At 49.3% G+C, this 17,470-nt stretch overlaps 1 protein-coding gene across 8 annotated transcripts in view; it reads left to right on the top strand.

Moving 5' to 3' along the window:
• tjp2a (tight junction protein 2a (zona occludens 2)) overlaps positions 1-17,470 on the top strand; it is a 184,537-nt gene that overhangs the window by 65,580 nt on the left and 101,487 nt on the right. For 7 of the 8 annotated variants that reach the window (XM_072517406.1, XM_072517405.1, XM_072517402.1 and 4 more), the window contains exons 2-3: positions 15,334-15,387; positions 16,309-16,433. In XM_072517406.1, the coding sequence (XP_072373507.1) occupies positions 15,343-15,387; positions 16,309-16,433 (170 nt within the window). In that variant the 5' untranslated portion in view covers positions 15,334-15,342. Of the gene's footprint in view, positions 1-7,949; positions 8,095-15,333; positions 15,388-16,308; positions 16,434-17,470 lie in introns of those variants that run through there. The other variant, XM_072517403.1, reaches the window with a different exon arrangement.

The following is a 17,470-nucleotide window of genomic DNA, read 5'->3' as shown; positions in this document are numbered from 1 at the left end:
CTCTTGATAAATGTTGGCTGTGGACTTATCTGCGTTCTCGAATGAGATTCACTCTCAGGTCTTTGTACAGCGGTTCATTACAAGACTAGGTTCCATTTGTTCTTGATGGATATAGGTAGCTTTAAGTTTAAACATGGGGCGGTGATGGTATGAGGAAAGGCAAGTGGCTTGAGTACACTTGCATCAAGAAGCTAACCACATCTAGCAAGATGGCATCAGCTTGCAAGCCTTTTAAACAAAATCATTGTTTACTTTAAAACTCATGGGAGGTGTTACCAGGAACTGTTTCGACCTGTTTTCAGTGGGTTGTTTTGTTACAATAGTTTTTTTGTTTTTGTTTTAGCATTAGCTAATGTCTTTTAATTTTCCCCTGCCGGGGAATGATACAGAACAGAAGGACGCCACTCGGCCCATTGCGCCATTGCTGGCTCTTTGAAAGAGCTAGCCAATTACTTCCTCTGGCCCTGATCTTGCCTTTCTGTGTAAGGTATGTGTCACGACCCCCCTGGGCTAGCGCGCCGTCAATTCCAGCCGCACTTGACCCGGAGTAGCGACACGAGGGAAATTAGATGTTATTTTAAAATAATTGAGGACCTTGGTTGAACCCCAATAAACTGCAGTCACCAGTTTGTAAGTTTAACACTAGTAACTTTTTATTATGTTCCGTATTCTAATCAAACTGACAGAGAAATGTAACTGACTATCTAATACCCCTTCCCCAACCCCCCTCCCCTTTTGTCACTACCCCTATTCCCTCTCCATATAATTAAAGGATCTTTGATGCCCTAGGGTGGCTTCCAGTCAATATCTTTCTGGAGTCCAAGCTTTTATTTCAGTGGGTGCTTCCTTCTAGGCGTCAGATATTTTTTCTCTGGCAAGATTGTCTACTTAGATTCAGGATTAGTTCAAATTTTCAGCAAAGATGTGCCAGGCCCTCGCCGTTTTTAGAACAGTGAAGCAATTTGTTCACTTCGCAGCGAGAGAGAGAGAGACTCCCGTTCACTTCCAAGGTCTAAACACTTCTGCCCAGTTCTCTCAAAAAGCAGGAACCAATCACCGACTCCCTCCAAAGCTGGTTCCTGGGATTCACTCAGTGCCGAGGAGTCTGGTCTCTCCTCTCCAAAATACAAAATCTCGGAACACACTGTCCTGACTTAGGCTGCTTCAGCCTGCGTCCTCTGCTTAAAAGCACATTCTGAAAATGGGTCCACGGACCAAAAATGATAAAAGAAAAGAAAATGGCAACAGAGAAAATAAACAGGAAGGATTCTTACATATTGTGAAAGTTGATTTTGAACCTGCTCTCACCAGCCTTTTTAAATCCATGTATTCCAGATCATATTCTGCAACGTAGAAACATTTCTCCTGATCTGTGCTGCCTCCTTGCCTGAGGTCGGCCTCCTTGCCTGAGAAAGGACGTACTGGCCCTGGAGGGTGTGCAAAGGAGATTCACTAGATTAATCCCAGAGTTGAGGGGGTTGGATTACGAGGAGAGGTTGAGTAGACTGGGACTGTACTCGTTGGAGTTTAGAAGGATGCGGGGGATCTTGTAGAAACATATAAGATTATGAAGGGAATAGATAGGATAGATGCGGGCAGGTTGTTTCCACTGGTGGGTGAAAGCAGAACTAGGGGGCATAGCCTCAAAATAAGGGGAAGTAGATTTAGGACTGAGTTTAGGAGGAACCTCTTCACCCAAAGGGTTGTGAATCTATGGAATTCCCTGCCCAGTGAAGCAGTTGAGGTGCCTTCATTGAATGTTTTCAAGGTAAAGATAGATAGTTTCTTGAAGAATAAAGGGTTATGGTGTTCAGGCGGGAAAGTGGAGCCGAGTCCACAAAAGATCAGCCATAATCTCATTGACTGGCGGAGCAGGCTCGAGGGGCCAGATGGCCTACTCCTCCTAGTTCTTGTGTTCTTATGTTCTAACCTTGATGTAAATCTCCTGCACACGGTCTTGACGCCCTCTCTCGAGTGCTGGCCCAGAATTCGATCCAGTACTCCAGCTGAGGCTTAATGGTGTACTTTCTAAACCGTGTTTTGTTGGGTCTTCCTGACCAGCTGGAGGTTCCCCTCCAAGTCACTCGCCATCCTGACTTGGGAATATATCGGCCGTTCCTTCGCTGTCGCTGGACCAAAATTCTGGAATTCACCCCCTAACAGCACAGTGGGTCTACCTACACCTCATGGACTGCAGGGATTCGAGAAGGCAGCTCGCCCACCACCACCTTCTCGAGGGCAATTCGGGATGGGCAAGGGCCGAGCCAACGATACCGCCATCCCGTGAATTAAATTTTTTAAAAGTTAGTTGACGCCTGACCCTGTCACCACAGCATTAAAAGCCAATCGAGACACCGCTCGGTTCACCATGAGCTACTTGCCACCGCCATTACTTCACTTCAGGGGCTGTTTAGCACAGGGCTAAATCGCTGGCTTTGAAAGCAGACCAGGGCAGGCCAGCAGCACGGTTCGATTCCCGTACCAGCCTCCCCGAACAGGCGCCGGAATGTGGCGACTAGGGGCTTTTCACAGTAACTTCATTTGAAGCCTACTGGTGACAATAAGCGATTTTCATTTCACTTGGCCATCTGATCGGCAGACCTTTGGAAGATTAAAATGGCCCCAGTCCGGTTTGGAAAGGGCATGGCAGTGAGTTCAGTGGCTGAGGTGAAACATGTTTCATTATCGGTGGCCGATGTTTATTTGTGGCTTTAGGAATGGTTGATGATTCATCGCCTGTGTGTTTGTGGTCCCGAAACACACCCTAGCATTGCAATTTTAATGGGCTCACGATGTGCTTGGGTCATTATTAGTTTTGGGTGACCTTTTTGAGAATACAGGGTCCTTTTTCTTTCCTGACTTTTCTTTTGAATGAATGTGACAACCCACTTGTGTGCTGCAGCATTGGTCTTGACGTATGTCCCCCACTAAAATGCTTTTTTTCTTGATTTTCTCCCATTTTATTTTTAAACTACTTTTTGCAATATTACTGTGCATTTATGAGGCTGATTTTGTTACAGCAACTTATTAATTTAAAGTGGATTATTTACTCGATCTCCATATTCCCACTCCCTTTGAAAAATGTATTTTAAAAAGCCTTTTGAGCCTGGGGCTCAATTTAAATGTGAGTGTGATGGATTTTTATTTAGATAGGGGATCGAGTTTCAGAACCAGGGCGGGTAGCCGGAGTTAAGTAATAGCGGGCAGCATTGTGGATAGCGCAAATGCTTCACAGCTCCAGGGTCCTAGGTTCGATTCCGGCTTGGGTCACTGTCTGTGCGGAGTCTGCACATCCTCCCAGTGTCTGTGTGGGTTTCCTCCGGGTGCTCCGGTTTCCTCCCACAGTCCAAAGACGTGCAGGTTAGGTGGATTGGCCATGCTAAATTGCCCTTAGTGTCCAAAATTGCCCTTAGTGTTGGATGGGGTTACTGGGTTATGGGGATAGGGTGGAGGTGTGGTCTTGGGTAGGGTGCTCTTTCAAGGAGCCGGTGCAGACTCGATGGGCCGAATGGCCTCCTTCTGCACTGTAAATTCTATGATTCTATGATATGCCGGCCGGCACAATGGTTAATATGCCAAGGGCCCGGATTCGATCCAGGCTCTGGGCCACTGTCCGTGTGGAGTTTGCACATTCTCCCCGCGTCTGCGTGGGTCTCACCCCCCCCCCCCCCCCCCCACAACCCAAAGATGTGCAGGGTAGGTGGATTGGCCACGCTAAAGACACACCAACAAGTTCACACTGGGGAGAGGCCATTCACCTGCTCTTAGTGTGGGAAGGGATTACATAGAAACATAGAAAATAAGAGCAGGAAGAGCTCATTTGGTCCATTGCCCCTGGTCCACCAGTCATTGTGATTATGGCTTATCATTCAACTCAACAACCTAATCCCGCTTCCCCTCTATATCCTTTGATCCCCTTTGCCCAAAGTCCTATATCTAACTGCTTCTTGAAAACATACAATGTGGGCAGCACGGTAACACAAGTGGATAGCACTGTGGCTTCACGGCGCCAGGGTCCCAGGTTCGATTACCCGCTGGGTCGCTGTCTGTGCGGAGTCTGCACATCCTCCCCGTGTCTGCGTGAGTTTACTCCGGGTGCTCCGGTTTCCTCCCACAGTCCAGAGATGTGCAGGTTAGGTGGATTGGCCATGATAAATTGTCCTTAGTGTTCAAAAAAAGGTTAGGAGGGGCTATTGGGTTACGGGGATAGGGTGGAAGTGAGGGCTTCAGTGGGTCGGTGCAGACTCGATGGGTCGAATGGCCTCCTTCTGCACTGTATGTTCTATGTTCTAAATTGCCCCTTAATTGGAAATAAAATTAACCTGATACTTTAAATTAAAAAGATTTTGGGAAAAAAAATTAAAAACAGTAATTGACTAGTCGCTATAATCATAGGACGTTTATGGCTCAACAAGAGCCCACTTGGGCCATAGTGTCTGTGCTGGGTGCAAACCGAGCCACCCAGCCTGATTCCACTCTGCTGTGGGGATTACATTGCAGTTCGCTGCTGTTTACTTTACATCCTGGGGGTTACCATTGACCAGAAACTGAATTGGACGAGCCGCATTAACACTGTGGCTACAAGAGCTAAGCAGAGGCTAGGAATCCTGCTAGTAACTCACCTCCTGATCCACCAAAGCCTGTCCACCATCTACAAAGTACAAATCAGGGGTGTGATGGAATACCCTCCACTTGTTTGGGTGGGGTGCAGCTCCAGAAGCTCGACACCATCCAGGACAAAGCAACTTGATTGCTCCTCCGTCCACAAACATTCAAACCCTCCACCACCGACGCACGTTAGCAGCAGTGTCTGCCATGTACAAGGTGCACTGCAGGAACTCACTATTAGGCAGTATTTTACAAGCGGTATCGGCTAAGTGAATGGCCGTTTGCGTTGCTCGCCGGGGAACCCACCGCGGGGGGCGTGGCCCGGGAACCCACCGCGGGGGGCGTGGCCGGGGAACCCACCGCGGGGGGCGTGGCCGGGTAACCCACCACGGGGGGGCGTGACCAGGGAACCCACCGCGGGGGGCGTGGCCAGGGAACCCACCACGGGGGGCGTGGCCAGGGAACCCACCGCGGGGGGCGTGGCCGGGGAACCCACCGCGGGGGGCGTGGCCGGGGAACCCACCGCGAGGGGCGTGGCCGGGGAACCCACCGCGGGGGGCGTGGCCGGGGAACCCACCGCGGGGGGCGTGGCCGGGGAACCCACCGCGGGGGCATTGCCTTCGGGCCCAGACGAATCTGCTGGCGAGATGGGATGGAAAATACCGGCCTTTGTTTATGATGGCGAGTAAGACTCTTCTACATCAACTTTATTAATATTGCGCTGCTTAGTTTAACAGTTCCAAATGTGCAGTGATTTTTGTTGTTGCTGTTTGGTAAATGTCTGCCCTCTGCTCAGCGCTCGATCTTTGCTGGTACAATTTTACCCCTCCCCCAAACCAAGGAAAACCTGGTGCTGCTTAGATTTCTGATGCGTTATTCGACCCCCTCCTCTCCATTTTCTCGTTTTGACAATCCTTTTGAGGTACCTGTTTTGTTTAAATTCTGGTAGCTCGTGCTTTCCAGAAAGTTGGTGAAGTCTGGCCAACATGGGACAGCGGCAGCATGTTAATGTGCCGATTGTGCAGCAATACAAAGATTGTTTGTCGGGGCTTGGAAAGAAAGGCTAGAAACATGTGGGAGCTTTATGATCGACTTAATCAAATGTGACCCAGCAATATAGTATTTTTTAATAGAGAAATAGGGACAGAAGGAGATGATTTTGCCCCTCCTAGAATAGAATAATAATCTTTATTGTTGTCGCAAGTAGGCTTGCAGAATCATAGAACCATAGAATTTAAAGTACATTCGGCCCATCGAGTCTGCACCGGCCCTTGGAAGGAACACCCAACTTAAGCCCACGCCTCCACCCTATCTCTTTCACCCAGTAACCCAACCTAACCTTTTGGACACCAAGGGGCAATTTAGCACGGCCAATCCACCTAACCCACACATCTTTGGACTATGGGAGGAAACCGGAGCACCTGGAGGAAACCCACGCAGACACTGGGAGGACGTGCAAGCTCCTCCCAGACTGTCACCCGAGCCCGGAATTGAATCTCTGCAGTGCCGAAGGAGGGCATGAGTACCCAATTCATTTCTTCCAATTAAGGGGCAATTTAGCGCGGCCAATCCACCTACCCTGCACATCTTTGGGTTGTGGGGGCAAAACCCACGCAAACACAGGGGCTGGTTTAGCTCACTGGGCGAAATTGCTGGCTTTTAAACCAGACCAAGGCAGGCCAGCAGCATGGTTCAATTCCCGTACCAGCCTCCCCAAACAGGCGCCGGAATGTGGCGACTAGGGGCTTTTCACAGTAACTTCATTGAAGCCTACTCGTGGCAAGAAGCGATTTTCATTTTCATTTCAGCACGGGGAGAATGGGAAAACTCCACACGGACTGTGACCCAGAGCAGGGATCGAACCTGGAATCTCGGCGCCGTGAGACAGCAGGGCTAACCCACTGCGCCACCGTGCTGCCCCGCCCAACCAACCTTATCCCCGTACCCTCATAAACAAACCTGCCCATCTTTGAACACTAAGGGGCAATTTAGCATGGGCAATCCACCTAACTTGCACATCTTTGGACCGTGGGAGGAAACCGGAGCACCCGGAGGAAACCCACGCAGACACGGGGAGAACGTGCAGACTCCGCACAGACAGTGACCCAGGCCGGGAATCGGACCTGGGACCCTGGAGCTGTGATGCAGCAGTGTCAGGCCATTGTGCCACTGTGCCTGTCCTGTCTGTTTCCCATTTTGCTAGTTTGTGGCTGGTCCGTATCTTGACTTTGTTAACCTGCCTTGGTTCAGTATCTCGAGATTCCTTTCCGGAAGAAAAAGTAATCAATCTAGCTTTGAATCTTGCAGCATTTCCCCCAGCGCATCTCTCCACTCAAGGGCAAGAGTCCCAGATTTCCTATACCACGCCTTGGTGCTTCCTGAAATCGGCCTCAACAGCCGAGCTCTTGTTAGAATGTTCAAGGCCAGGGCGGCATGTGGCGCAGTGGTTAGCGCTGAGGACCCGGGTTCGAATCCCGGCCCTGGGTCACTGTCCATGTGGAGTTTGCACATTCTCCCCGTGTCTGCGGGTTCGAATCCCGGCCCTGGGTCACTGTCCGTGTGGGGTTTGCATATTCTCCCCATGTCTGCGGGTTCGAATCCCGGCTGTTGGGATACGGAGATAGGGTGGAAGTGAGGGCTTAAGTGGGTCGGTGCAGGCTTGATGGGCCGAATGGCCTCCTTCTGCACTGTATGTTCTATGTTCCATTCTTTCCTCACGTTTGTTACTTAGCAGACCTTCTCATCTGCTGTGGTAGCTCATGGTTTTAAAACCAGCTTCTGAACTGGCCACTTGGCAAGATTAAAAGTTCACGTTGTTAGGTGTTGAATGGAATGTTTGTTGACGGGAATTAATTTTGAAGAGAAGAACACCATTTCTGGGGGATTGTGCAAGCCTCAATCGACCAAGGCGGTAGTGAATGGTTAATATATAGAACCCTGGCTCATTCCTCTGATTCACACACTTAATCCACTCATTGTAATACTGTTGAGATTTACTCTTTTTTTTTCCCCCAAAGAAATCTTTGTGGATTTAAAAAAAAAAACAGGTTCCATTTTGAGTTGAACGACGAGTAGGTAGTGTATCTGGAAGAGATGAGCATTAACATTGGAAGAGAAGAGCATTATTTTTTTTCCCATCCTTGCACAGCGTAGCCCCTACTTAGTATGTACAGTGTAAAATGTCCTAAATTCAGTGTTGCGGCCAAGGTTGCGATTGCGACTGACTTGTGTCCTGAATGAGCTGTTTTGCCTCCCCAGTACAATTGCAACTGGCAGGATTTGCGCTCCATGTAGGGCGGCAGTGTATTAAAGCTTACATAATCTAGCTCAATGATTTCTGGAAATGGATGATTCCCGGGGCTGGGACTGACTATAGCTGGAGGTGATCGCTCCACTGCAACGTTGCATCTCAGTATGAAGTCCATGCAAACGCTGCAGAGAAAATGGGCCAATTTGATGCATTCCTTCAAGCTCTACAGCGGCCTTGTGAGTCTCTTGCCTTCCTCCGCTTTGCGAACATTTCATTTGCCATTGTCTGTAGTTTGTGTTTCTTTCTGTCCTGTTAACGGTTGCTGGTGCCTGTTTAAGTTGAACATTCTGCCTGGCGATCATCCGCGACAGTTTAAACTGGTGCAATGCCTAATTAAGAGATTAATTGTTGTGATGGCAACTATTTTTTTTCTTTGCACAGACAGCATCAGCTTGCAAGTAATGTGACACATCTTTTTTTTTTTTAGCCAAACTCTTAATAGTTGAAAATATGTGCACAGCTTTTCTTAACATCGTCAGCGTGCGTGTCGGATTTGCCAAGTTGGAAACCAACTTTACCCGATGGATTATTGTATCAATCAGAAAGCACAGGAGGCTATTTGGTCCATCGTATGGATGTTGACTTTTGTTTTGAAAGGGTTATCTAATGAGTCCCATTCACCCTACTCTTGCCCCATGTCGGTGAATAAATTCCCCCAATCACTCACCAATGCCCACTTTGAAAGTTGCTATTAGATCTGCTATTAGGGCGGCACGGTAGCACAGTGGCTAGCACAGTTGCTTCACAGCTCCAGGGTCCCCGGTTCGATTCCCCACTGGGTCACTGTCTGTGCGGAGTCTGCACATCCTCCCCGTGTCTGCGTGGGTTTCCTCCGGGTGCTCCGGTTTCCTCCCACAGTCCAAAGATGCGTGGGTTAGGTGGATTGGCCACGCTAAATTGCCCGTAGCATCCAAAAAGGCGAAGTTAAGTGGGGTTACAGGGTTAGGGTGCAAGTGTGGGCTTGAGTAGGGTGCTCTTTCCAAGGGCTGGTGCAGACTCGATGGACCGAATGGCCTTTTGCACTGTAAATTCTACAATCTGCTTCTGCTGCCCTTTCAGACAGCGACTTTCAGATCAACACTGGTGTTTATGGAAAAAAAATATCCCTTGTCTTCCCTCAGATTCTTTGTCATTTACCATCTAAACAGAATAAAATATCTGGTTACTGGGAACGATGACAAGAATGGGCCATACTTGGGGTTTTTGTATAAAGATTGCACACGCATTGGTGAATTATATATTTTTGGCACCTGATAGGTCTAAAAGTTTGCATTTTTAAAAAGACGTAATCTTGAAGGAAACCTTTGTGCTCGCCTCTTGTTTTTTGTCTGTTGTGTACCACCTCAGCTGTGACACTTGAACGAAGCTCTGTCGAGTGAGGAGGTGGTATCTATGAATGTGTTTGTCGTCCAGTCGACCATCATGGACTCCATTCATTTTCTGTCTTGCACAGTGCGGAAATGCGAAGATGTTAAAAGCTAGGAACGGAGCCAAAGTAAGAGGGATAAAGTGCTGAAGATATACACCTAGCAGTTTCTGTGGGGGAAGTCTAAACGTAGCCACCATCAACATGAGATGGTCACAAAATCCAATAATGAATTCAAATACATCTATTTTCCCTGAGGATGGTGTGCTAACCCAAGCGGTGAACGGTATAGATATCTTAAAGAGAGAGCAAAATATGCCAGTGAAGGAGCAAGGAATAGAAAGATGTGCAGTTGAGAATGAGAAGGGGCGGGGGAGGGTCTTGTGTGGCGCAGAAACACTGACGTGGACCAGATGGGCTGAATGGCCTGTTTGTCTGCTGTACATTCGATGTTCTAGGAGGGATACGGCTGTAAAGAAATTGCAACAATACCAACCTCCACTGGTCGCTTTGGGTAAAGGTTTGAATTGGAGCGCAGTTTCTACGGGCGTGATATTCCGGTTGTTCCCACCCGCATGATCTTCGGTTCTGCCGACGGCGGAGGGTAGCGAACAACGGGAAACCCCGTTGACAGCGGCGGGATTGGGCGATCTCGCCGTTGGCTAATGACAGGCCGCCTCTGCCGCTGCCGTGAGTACAGTGACCTGGAAGCACCTCTGCAGTTAGGTAGCACCTACTGATCGGGAACATTTAACATTTCTTTCATCCTTAACAGTACGAGCCTCTGGTGATCAATATTAATTAATAAATGTAGTGGGGAATTTGGGAGAAACTTTGTTGGCTGAGAATGTGGAATTTGTTACCCCAATGAGTAATTGTATACCATAGATACACTTGAGGGGAAAAGAGATTAACTTACTGGGGGCAAGGAGGAGAAGGTGGATTCTCAGTGTGGGGCAGGAGGGGTGGGTTGACTATATGGGGCGGGAGGGGTGGATTGACGGGGGTGAGGTGCTAAGGGTGGGTTGACCGGGTGAGGCAGGAGGGGTGGGTTGACTATGTGGGGCAGGAGGGATGGATTGAGTGGGTGGAGTGGGAGGGGTGGAGTGGGAGGGGTGGGGTGACAGGGTGAGGTGCTGAGGGTGAGTTGACGGGGTGAGGTGCTAAGGGTGGGTTGACAGGGTGAGGCGGGAAGGGTGGGTTGAAGGGTGGAGTGGGAGAGGTGGGTTGACGGGGTGGAGTGGGAGGGATGGGTTGACAGGGTGAGGTGCTAAGGGTGGGTTGACGGGGTGAGGTGCTAAGGGTGGGTTGACGGGGTGAGGTGCTAAGGGTGGGTTGACGGGGTGAGGCGGGAAGGGTGGGTTGACGGGGTGATGTGCTGAGGGTTGGTTGACGGGGTGAGGAGGGAGGGGTGCGTTGACGGGGTGGAGTGGGAGGGGTAGGTTGACTGGGTGATGTGCTGAGGGTTGGTTGACAGGGTGAGGAGGGAGGGGTGGGTTGACGGGGTGGAGTGGGAGGGTTGGTTAACGGGGTGGAGTGGGAGGGGTGGGTTGACGGGGTGAGGAGGGAGGGGTGCGTTGACGGGGTGGAGTGGGAGGGGTAGGTTGACTGGGTGATGTGCTGAGGGTTGGTTGACAGGGTGAGGAGGGAGGGGTGGGTTGACGGGGTGGAGTGGGAGGGGTGGGTTGATGGGGTGATGTGCTGAGGGTTGGTTGACCGGGTGAGGAGGGAGGGGTGGGTTGACAGGATGAGGTGCAAAGTCTGGGTTGGGGGTAGGCTCATGTGGATCATTGTCACCGACACGGAGCAATTGGAACGGCCTGTTCCTGTGCAGTAAAATTGAAGAGAATTTGGAACGACACTGCCCAAAACTGACGCTCCCTTTAATCTCTCACAAATGTTGGTCATCTGTGTGTTTCCAGCATTTTATGGTTCGGATTGTTAGCATTTGCAACTTTTGTTCTTTAACTCGTGGATTCCCACATGGTGAAAATGCCGTGCTCTAATGGAGTGGTTTTCAAACCCCAGGTAGTGTGGTGTCATTGAAAGGGCATTGCAAGTGCACAGAGTTCAATGGTCAAATCTTGGTGGAATTTCTTTTCACATTTTAAAAAAATAAAAGGTAGAACCTGCATTTATATAGCACCTTTCATGACCTAGGGACATCCCAAAACACGCAACTGTCACATTTCCAACAATATAACACTAACTGTATGTTAGCAGTAAATTTGTAAAGGATCCCACATACAACACACATCCTGGAACGCTCGCCAGCTCTTTGGTGTATGTAAGTGGCCACATCTGTTGTATTTATAGGTTTACATTATCAGGATTACAATTTCAGGGGCGTAACTGTGGTGCAGTGGTTAGCACTGCTGCCTCACTGCGCCGAGGACCTGGGTTCGATCCCGGCCCCGCGTCATATAATAACTACAGTGCAGAAGCAGGTAATTCGGCCCATCGAGTCTACACCGACGCTCTGAAAGAGCCCCCATGCCCAGACCCCATCCCCACAACCCAGTAACCCCACCTATCCTTTTGGACACTAGGGGCAATTTATTATGGTCAATCCACCTAACCTGCACACCTTTGGACTGTGGGAGGAAACCGGAGCACCCGGAGGAAACCCACGCAGACACTGGGAGAACGTGTAAACATGGTTTTGTGAAGGGTAGGTCATGCCTCACAAACCTTATTGAGTTCTTTGAGAAGGTGACCAAACAGGTGGATGAGGGTAAAGCAGTTGATGTGGTGTATATGGATTTCAGTAAAGCATTTGATAAGATTACCCATGGTAGGCTACTGCGGAAAATACGGAGGCATGGGATTCAGGGTGATTTAGCAGTTTGAATCAGAAATTGGCTAGCTGGAAGAAGACAAAGGGTGGTGGTTGATGGGAAATGTTCAGACTGGAGTCCAGTTACTAGTGGTGTACCACAAGGATCTGTTTTGGGGCCACTGCTGTTTGTCATTTTTATAAATGACCTGGAGGAGGGTGTAGAAGGATGGGTGAGTAAATTTGCAGATGACACTAAAGTCGGTGGAGTTGTGGACAGTGCGGAAGGCTGTTACAAGTTACAGAGGGACATAGATAAGCTGCAGCGCTGGGCTGAGAGATGGCAAATGGAGTTTAATGCAGAAAAGTGTGAGGTGATTCATTTTGGAAGGAGTAACAGGAATACAGAGTACTGGGCTAATGGTAAGATTCTTGGCAGTGTGGATGAGCAGAGAGATCTCGGTGTCCATGTACATAGATCCCTGAAAGTTGCCACCCAGGTTGAGAGGGTTGTTAAGAAGGCGTAGGGTGTGTTAGCTTTTATTAGTAGAGGGATTGAGTTTCGGAGCCATGAGGCCATGTTGCAGCTGTACAAAAATCTGGTGCGGCCGCATTTGGAGTATTGCATGCAATTCTGGTCGCTGCATTATAGGAAGGATGTGGAAGCATTGGAAAGGGTGCAGATGAGATTTACCAGAATGTTGCCTGGTATGGAGGGAAGATCTTCTGAGGGAAGGCTGAGGGACTTGAGGCTGTTTTCGTTAGAGAGAAGAAGGTTAAGAGGTGACTTAATTGAGGCATACAAGATGATCAGAGGATTGGACAGGGTGGACAGTGAGAGCCTTTTTCCTCGGGTGGTTATGTCTAGCACGAGGGGACATAGCTTTAAATTGAGGGGAGATAGATATAAGACAGATGTCAGAGGTAGGTTCTTTACTCAGAGAGTAGTAAGGGCGTGGAATGCCCTGCCTGCAACAGTAGTGGACTCGCCAACACTAAGGGCATTCAAATGGTCATTGGATGGACATATGGACGATAAGGGAATAGTGTAGATGGGCTTTAGAGTGGTTTCACAGGTCGGCGCAACATCGAGGGCCGAAGGGCCTGTACTGCGCTGTAATGTTCTATGTTCCGCACAGACGGTCGCCCAAGGGTGGAATTGAACCCAGGACCCTGAAGCTGTGAGGTAGCAATGCTGACCACTGTGTCACCGTGGGCCACTGTCCGTGTCGAGTTTGCAAATTCTCCCCGTGTTTGCGTGGGTCTCACTCCCACAACCCAAAGATGTGCACGTAGGTGGATTGGCCACGCTAAATTGCCCTTTAATTGGATTTTCTTTAAAGAATTACAATTTCAGCCGCTCAAGCCTCGTTTAGCAAACTCTAGCCATACAAATGTTGGCAGAATACGAATATTAATTTGTAATGTACCCAACTAAAACTGAAGAAACGGTAATGTGGTGATGACCAGATGTGCTGTTTTTAGTGATGTTGGTGGAAGGATAAATACTGAGCAGGATATCGAGGAGAACCTGCCTGAATACGTGACAGGATGCTTTACATTCCCCTGAGGGGCCAGATGGGGGCCTCTGTTTAATGGAAGGTACTGAGGGAATGCCACACTGCCCTGGAAGGGTCAGTCTGTACTCTGGTCTCTGGAGTGGGGTTCATACCGGCTTGCAAGAAAAGTTATTGGGTGGGATTCTCTGTCGGCAGGATACTCTGCTTCGCCGGCAGCGCACTCACGCCCAGGGGTTTCCCGACGGCGTGGGGGGTGCCCACAATGGGAAACCCCGTTGTCCGGCTGACGGGACGGAGAATCCCATAGCCGGCGGGGGGCGCGACGCACCAGAAAACGGGTACGGCCGGACGGAGAATCCCTCCCATTGTCTTTTGGGATGATGGGATGCTTTTGGGTTGATGGCACTATGCTGAGACAGCAGCACACTGGGATATGTACCTTGTGTGGGAGAGTTCAATGGGGTGAGGACCCAAAATAAACCCTATAGATGTCGTCTTTTGGTGTGAAGGCTGTTTCTTTGCATAGCGCTGTGCTCAACAGCCGCAGGCGGGCATTATTCCCAGGCCACTCCCAGCATTAAGCACATGGGACTAACTGTTTTCCACTTGTCTCAAAACAGTTTGGGTTTGCTAAAATCAGCTAATGTAGAGAGAATCGATAATGCTCAGCACTACATTTGGGCAGAGAATTTCAGTTTTGAAATGGGGGATGCCATGATATTAGAAGTAATACACTTTGGTAGGAAGTATAAGGAGACCACGTACATATTCCTTAGAAAATGCGTATCTAAATGGGGTACAAGGAGATCCGGAGTTACATCTACTCAAAAGTTGTGATGCAGGTTAATAAGAAACATTTAACATGTGTGTTCACTCCTGGAGGAAGAGAATCAAAAAGCCGAGACGTTATAGTAGACTTGTACAGAATCTTGTTGAGACCACACGTGGAGCACTGTCCAGTTTGAAGGTTATGAAGGCATTGGGGAAGATGCAAATAAGGGGCGGGATTCTCTCAGCCCAGGGGCAGGATTCTCTCCGCCCAGGGCCGGGCCGGAGAATCCCCGCGACCGGCACGAATCGCGCCACGCCACCGGCACGCGATTCACCGCAGAGTGGAGAATCGGTGGCATTGGCGCGGCGCCGGTCGGGGGCCGCTCTGCGCAGCCATCACGCCGATTCCCGGCCCAGGATGGGCCGAGCTGCCGTCGTAAAAACGCGAGTCCCTCCAGCGCCGTCCACACCTGCTCTCATCCGGCGGGAGCTCGGCGTGGAAGGGTCGGGGGGTGGCCTGTGGGGGGGGGGGGGGGGAAGAGAGGAGGGGAGGGTCCGACCCCGAGGTGGGGGGGCCCGAAGAGGCTGCAACTTTCCCCTGGGAAAAGAGAAGTTTGGGAAGTGGCCCAATAAACGACCTTAAAATGGTTTGATAGAGCAGGTATGGAGAAGATGTTTCCACTTGTTGGGGAAACCAGAAATGGGTCCAAATGATCGTCGCTGAGATTCAAAAATGAATCCAAGAGAAACCTCTTTACCCAGAGAGTGAAGAAAATGTGGAACTAACTAACCGGGAGAGGGTGAAGTGAATAAACGGGAAGCTAAAAAGGACATGCTAATGGGGTAGGATGAAGTGGGGTCGGAGGAAACTGGGTGGAGCATAAATATTGACATGGACCAATTGGGTTAATGTCCTGTTAATGTTTTGTTGATACTCCTGCCATGTTATGCTTAAGCTGAGAGTGTTATTGTCTTTCCACAGACCACAGTAATGGAGGAGATGATATGGGAGCAGTTTACTGTGACTCTACAGAAAGTAAGTGCTTCCCTTTTTCCGTCAAATTCTGACCCGATTCGGGGTGATCAAACTGAACGGTGGGGTGGGTCCAATCCATGCTCCCATGGGAACCCTCCATTGAAAAAATATCCTGCAGTCGGATCCCTCCAGTGCAGAAGGCCATTCAGCCCACCGTAAGGACAATACAGCACAGGAACAGGCCCTTCGGCCCTCCAAGCCTGTACCGGTCATGATACCACCCGTGGCCAAAATCCTCAGCACTTCCTCGTGCCGTATCCCTCCATACCCAGCCTATCCATGTATTTGTCAAGATGCCTTTTGAACGCCGTTACTGTTAATGTACCTGCACCACTCCCTTCCCTATCCCCGTAACCTAACCTGCACATCTTTGGACAATAAGGTGGAATTTAGAGCGGCCAATCCACCTAACCTGCAAATCTTTGGACTGTGGGGGGGAAACCGGAGCACCCGGAGGAAACCCACGCGCACACGGGGAGAAGGTGCAGACTCCGCACAGACAGTGACCCAAGCCGGGAATCGAACCTGGGACCCTGGAGCTGTGAGGCAGCAGTGCTAACCACTGTGTCATGTTCCATCTTGAGTCAGGGTGGCCCAATACGGGGTTCACCCATAACCAAGTGATCAAGCTGCTAGTCAGATGGGTTCCAGTTGAAAGGTTCCTGGACAGTGTTGAGATAAATCAATCGCTACCCAATTTAATTAGCTCCTGGCTAGCCCCAACAGTTACCTTTTGTTTATTGAGATTTTAGAAAAAAAAATATCCGCCATCTGCAGTGATTTCTATTCAGTGCCTGAAATTATTGGTTTTTTCTTAATCTTTTTGCAGATTTTTTCCTATTAGTTATAAGTGTGTTTTTCAAATGCACGTAAATGTTGTGCAAATGTAACTTTTTTTCCCCCTCTTCCCCAATTGTTTAGGACTCTAAGAGGGGCTTTGGCATAGCGGTGTCTGGAGGAAGAGATAACCCCAACTTTGAGAATGGTGAAACCTCCATTATTATCTCTGATGTTTTGGACGGAGGCCCGGCTGATGGATTACTGCAGTGAGTAAAGTTTGTGGCGCATGGGCGGTGGGAACAACCTCCATTTTGACGGTGTGGACTCGATGACGGCTGGGAGCTCGAGTAGACATGCAACGTGTGATTTAGAAAAAGAATGAGTAGTGGGTGTGACTCTGTGGGTACCGCTGCCTCTCCGTCAAGAAGGTTCCACTCCCACTCCAGAGATTTGAGCCCAAAATCCAGGCTGACACCAGGTGTACCGTGGGAGTGCTGCACTGTAGGAAATGCCCTTTCTCGAATGAGATCTTAAACCACGGCTCAGTCTGTTCCCTCGAGTGTGTCACTTTCTGTAGACTGGCCGAAGTGAACGATGATCTACAGAACATCTACTTTTAAATGATTTCTTATGAAACAACTGCGTGGTAACTAGGATCAATAAAATAATAAACTACTAACACTCACTAACTATTGTAGAGCTGCTGTGAAATACGTCTATCCTCCAACCCCACCTACTCCCAACTCCGCAGCCACAGGGTCAGGTGGTGGGTTCACACTGCCATCTAGTGGTCGGAGGTTGTGCGTAACATTATGTACAAACTTGCTTTATGCGTGTCATCACAGGGGTGGACGTAAAAGATTCCTGTAGCGATATCAAAGAATAGGAGAGTTCTTCAGATACCTGACCATGAAGGGATATCCTGCAGAAACATTACTAAGAACAGTGATCTCCTTCGCCACTGATGGAGCGATTTCGTCCAAGGGCTAGACAAATGTAATAAAAACAGGAAGTGCTGGAAATACTCAGCAGGTCAGGCAGCATTTATGGAGAGAAACATTTCAGGTCAATCTTGTTCTGATGAGAGACTTGAATGGGCGGTATTCTCCCCCAGCCCCGACGTGTTTTTATTTTATTTTTAATTTTTATAAATTGAGAGTACCCAATTCATTTTTTCCAATTAAGGGGCAATTTAGCGTGTTCGATCCACCTACCCTGCACATCTTTGGGTTGTGGGAGCGAGACCCACGCAGACACGGGGAGAATGTGCAAACTCCACACGGGACAGATTTCCGGCATCCTC

The sequence above is a fragment of the Scyliorhinus torazame genome, chromosome 9 (assembly GCF_047496885.1).
Source record: "Scyliorhinus torazame isolate Kashiwa2021f chromosome 9, sScyTor2.1, whole genome shotgun sequence".
In the NCBI taxonomy this organism is placed as follows: Eukaryota; Metazoa; Chordata; class Chondrichthyes; order Carcharhiniformes; family Scyliorhinidae; genus Scyliorhinus; species Scyliorhinus torazame.
Note: the sequence above shows the minus strand (reverse complement) of the source record. Positions and strands in the feature narration are given on the sequence as shown.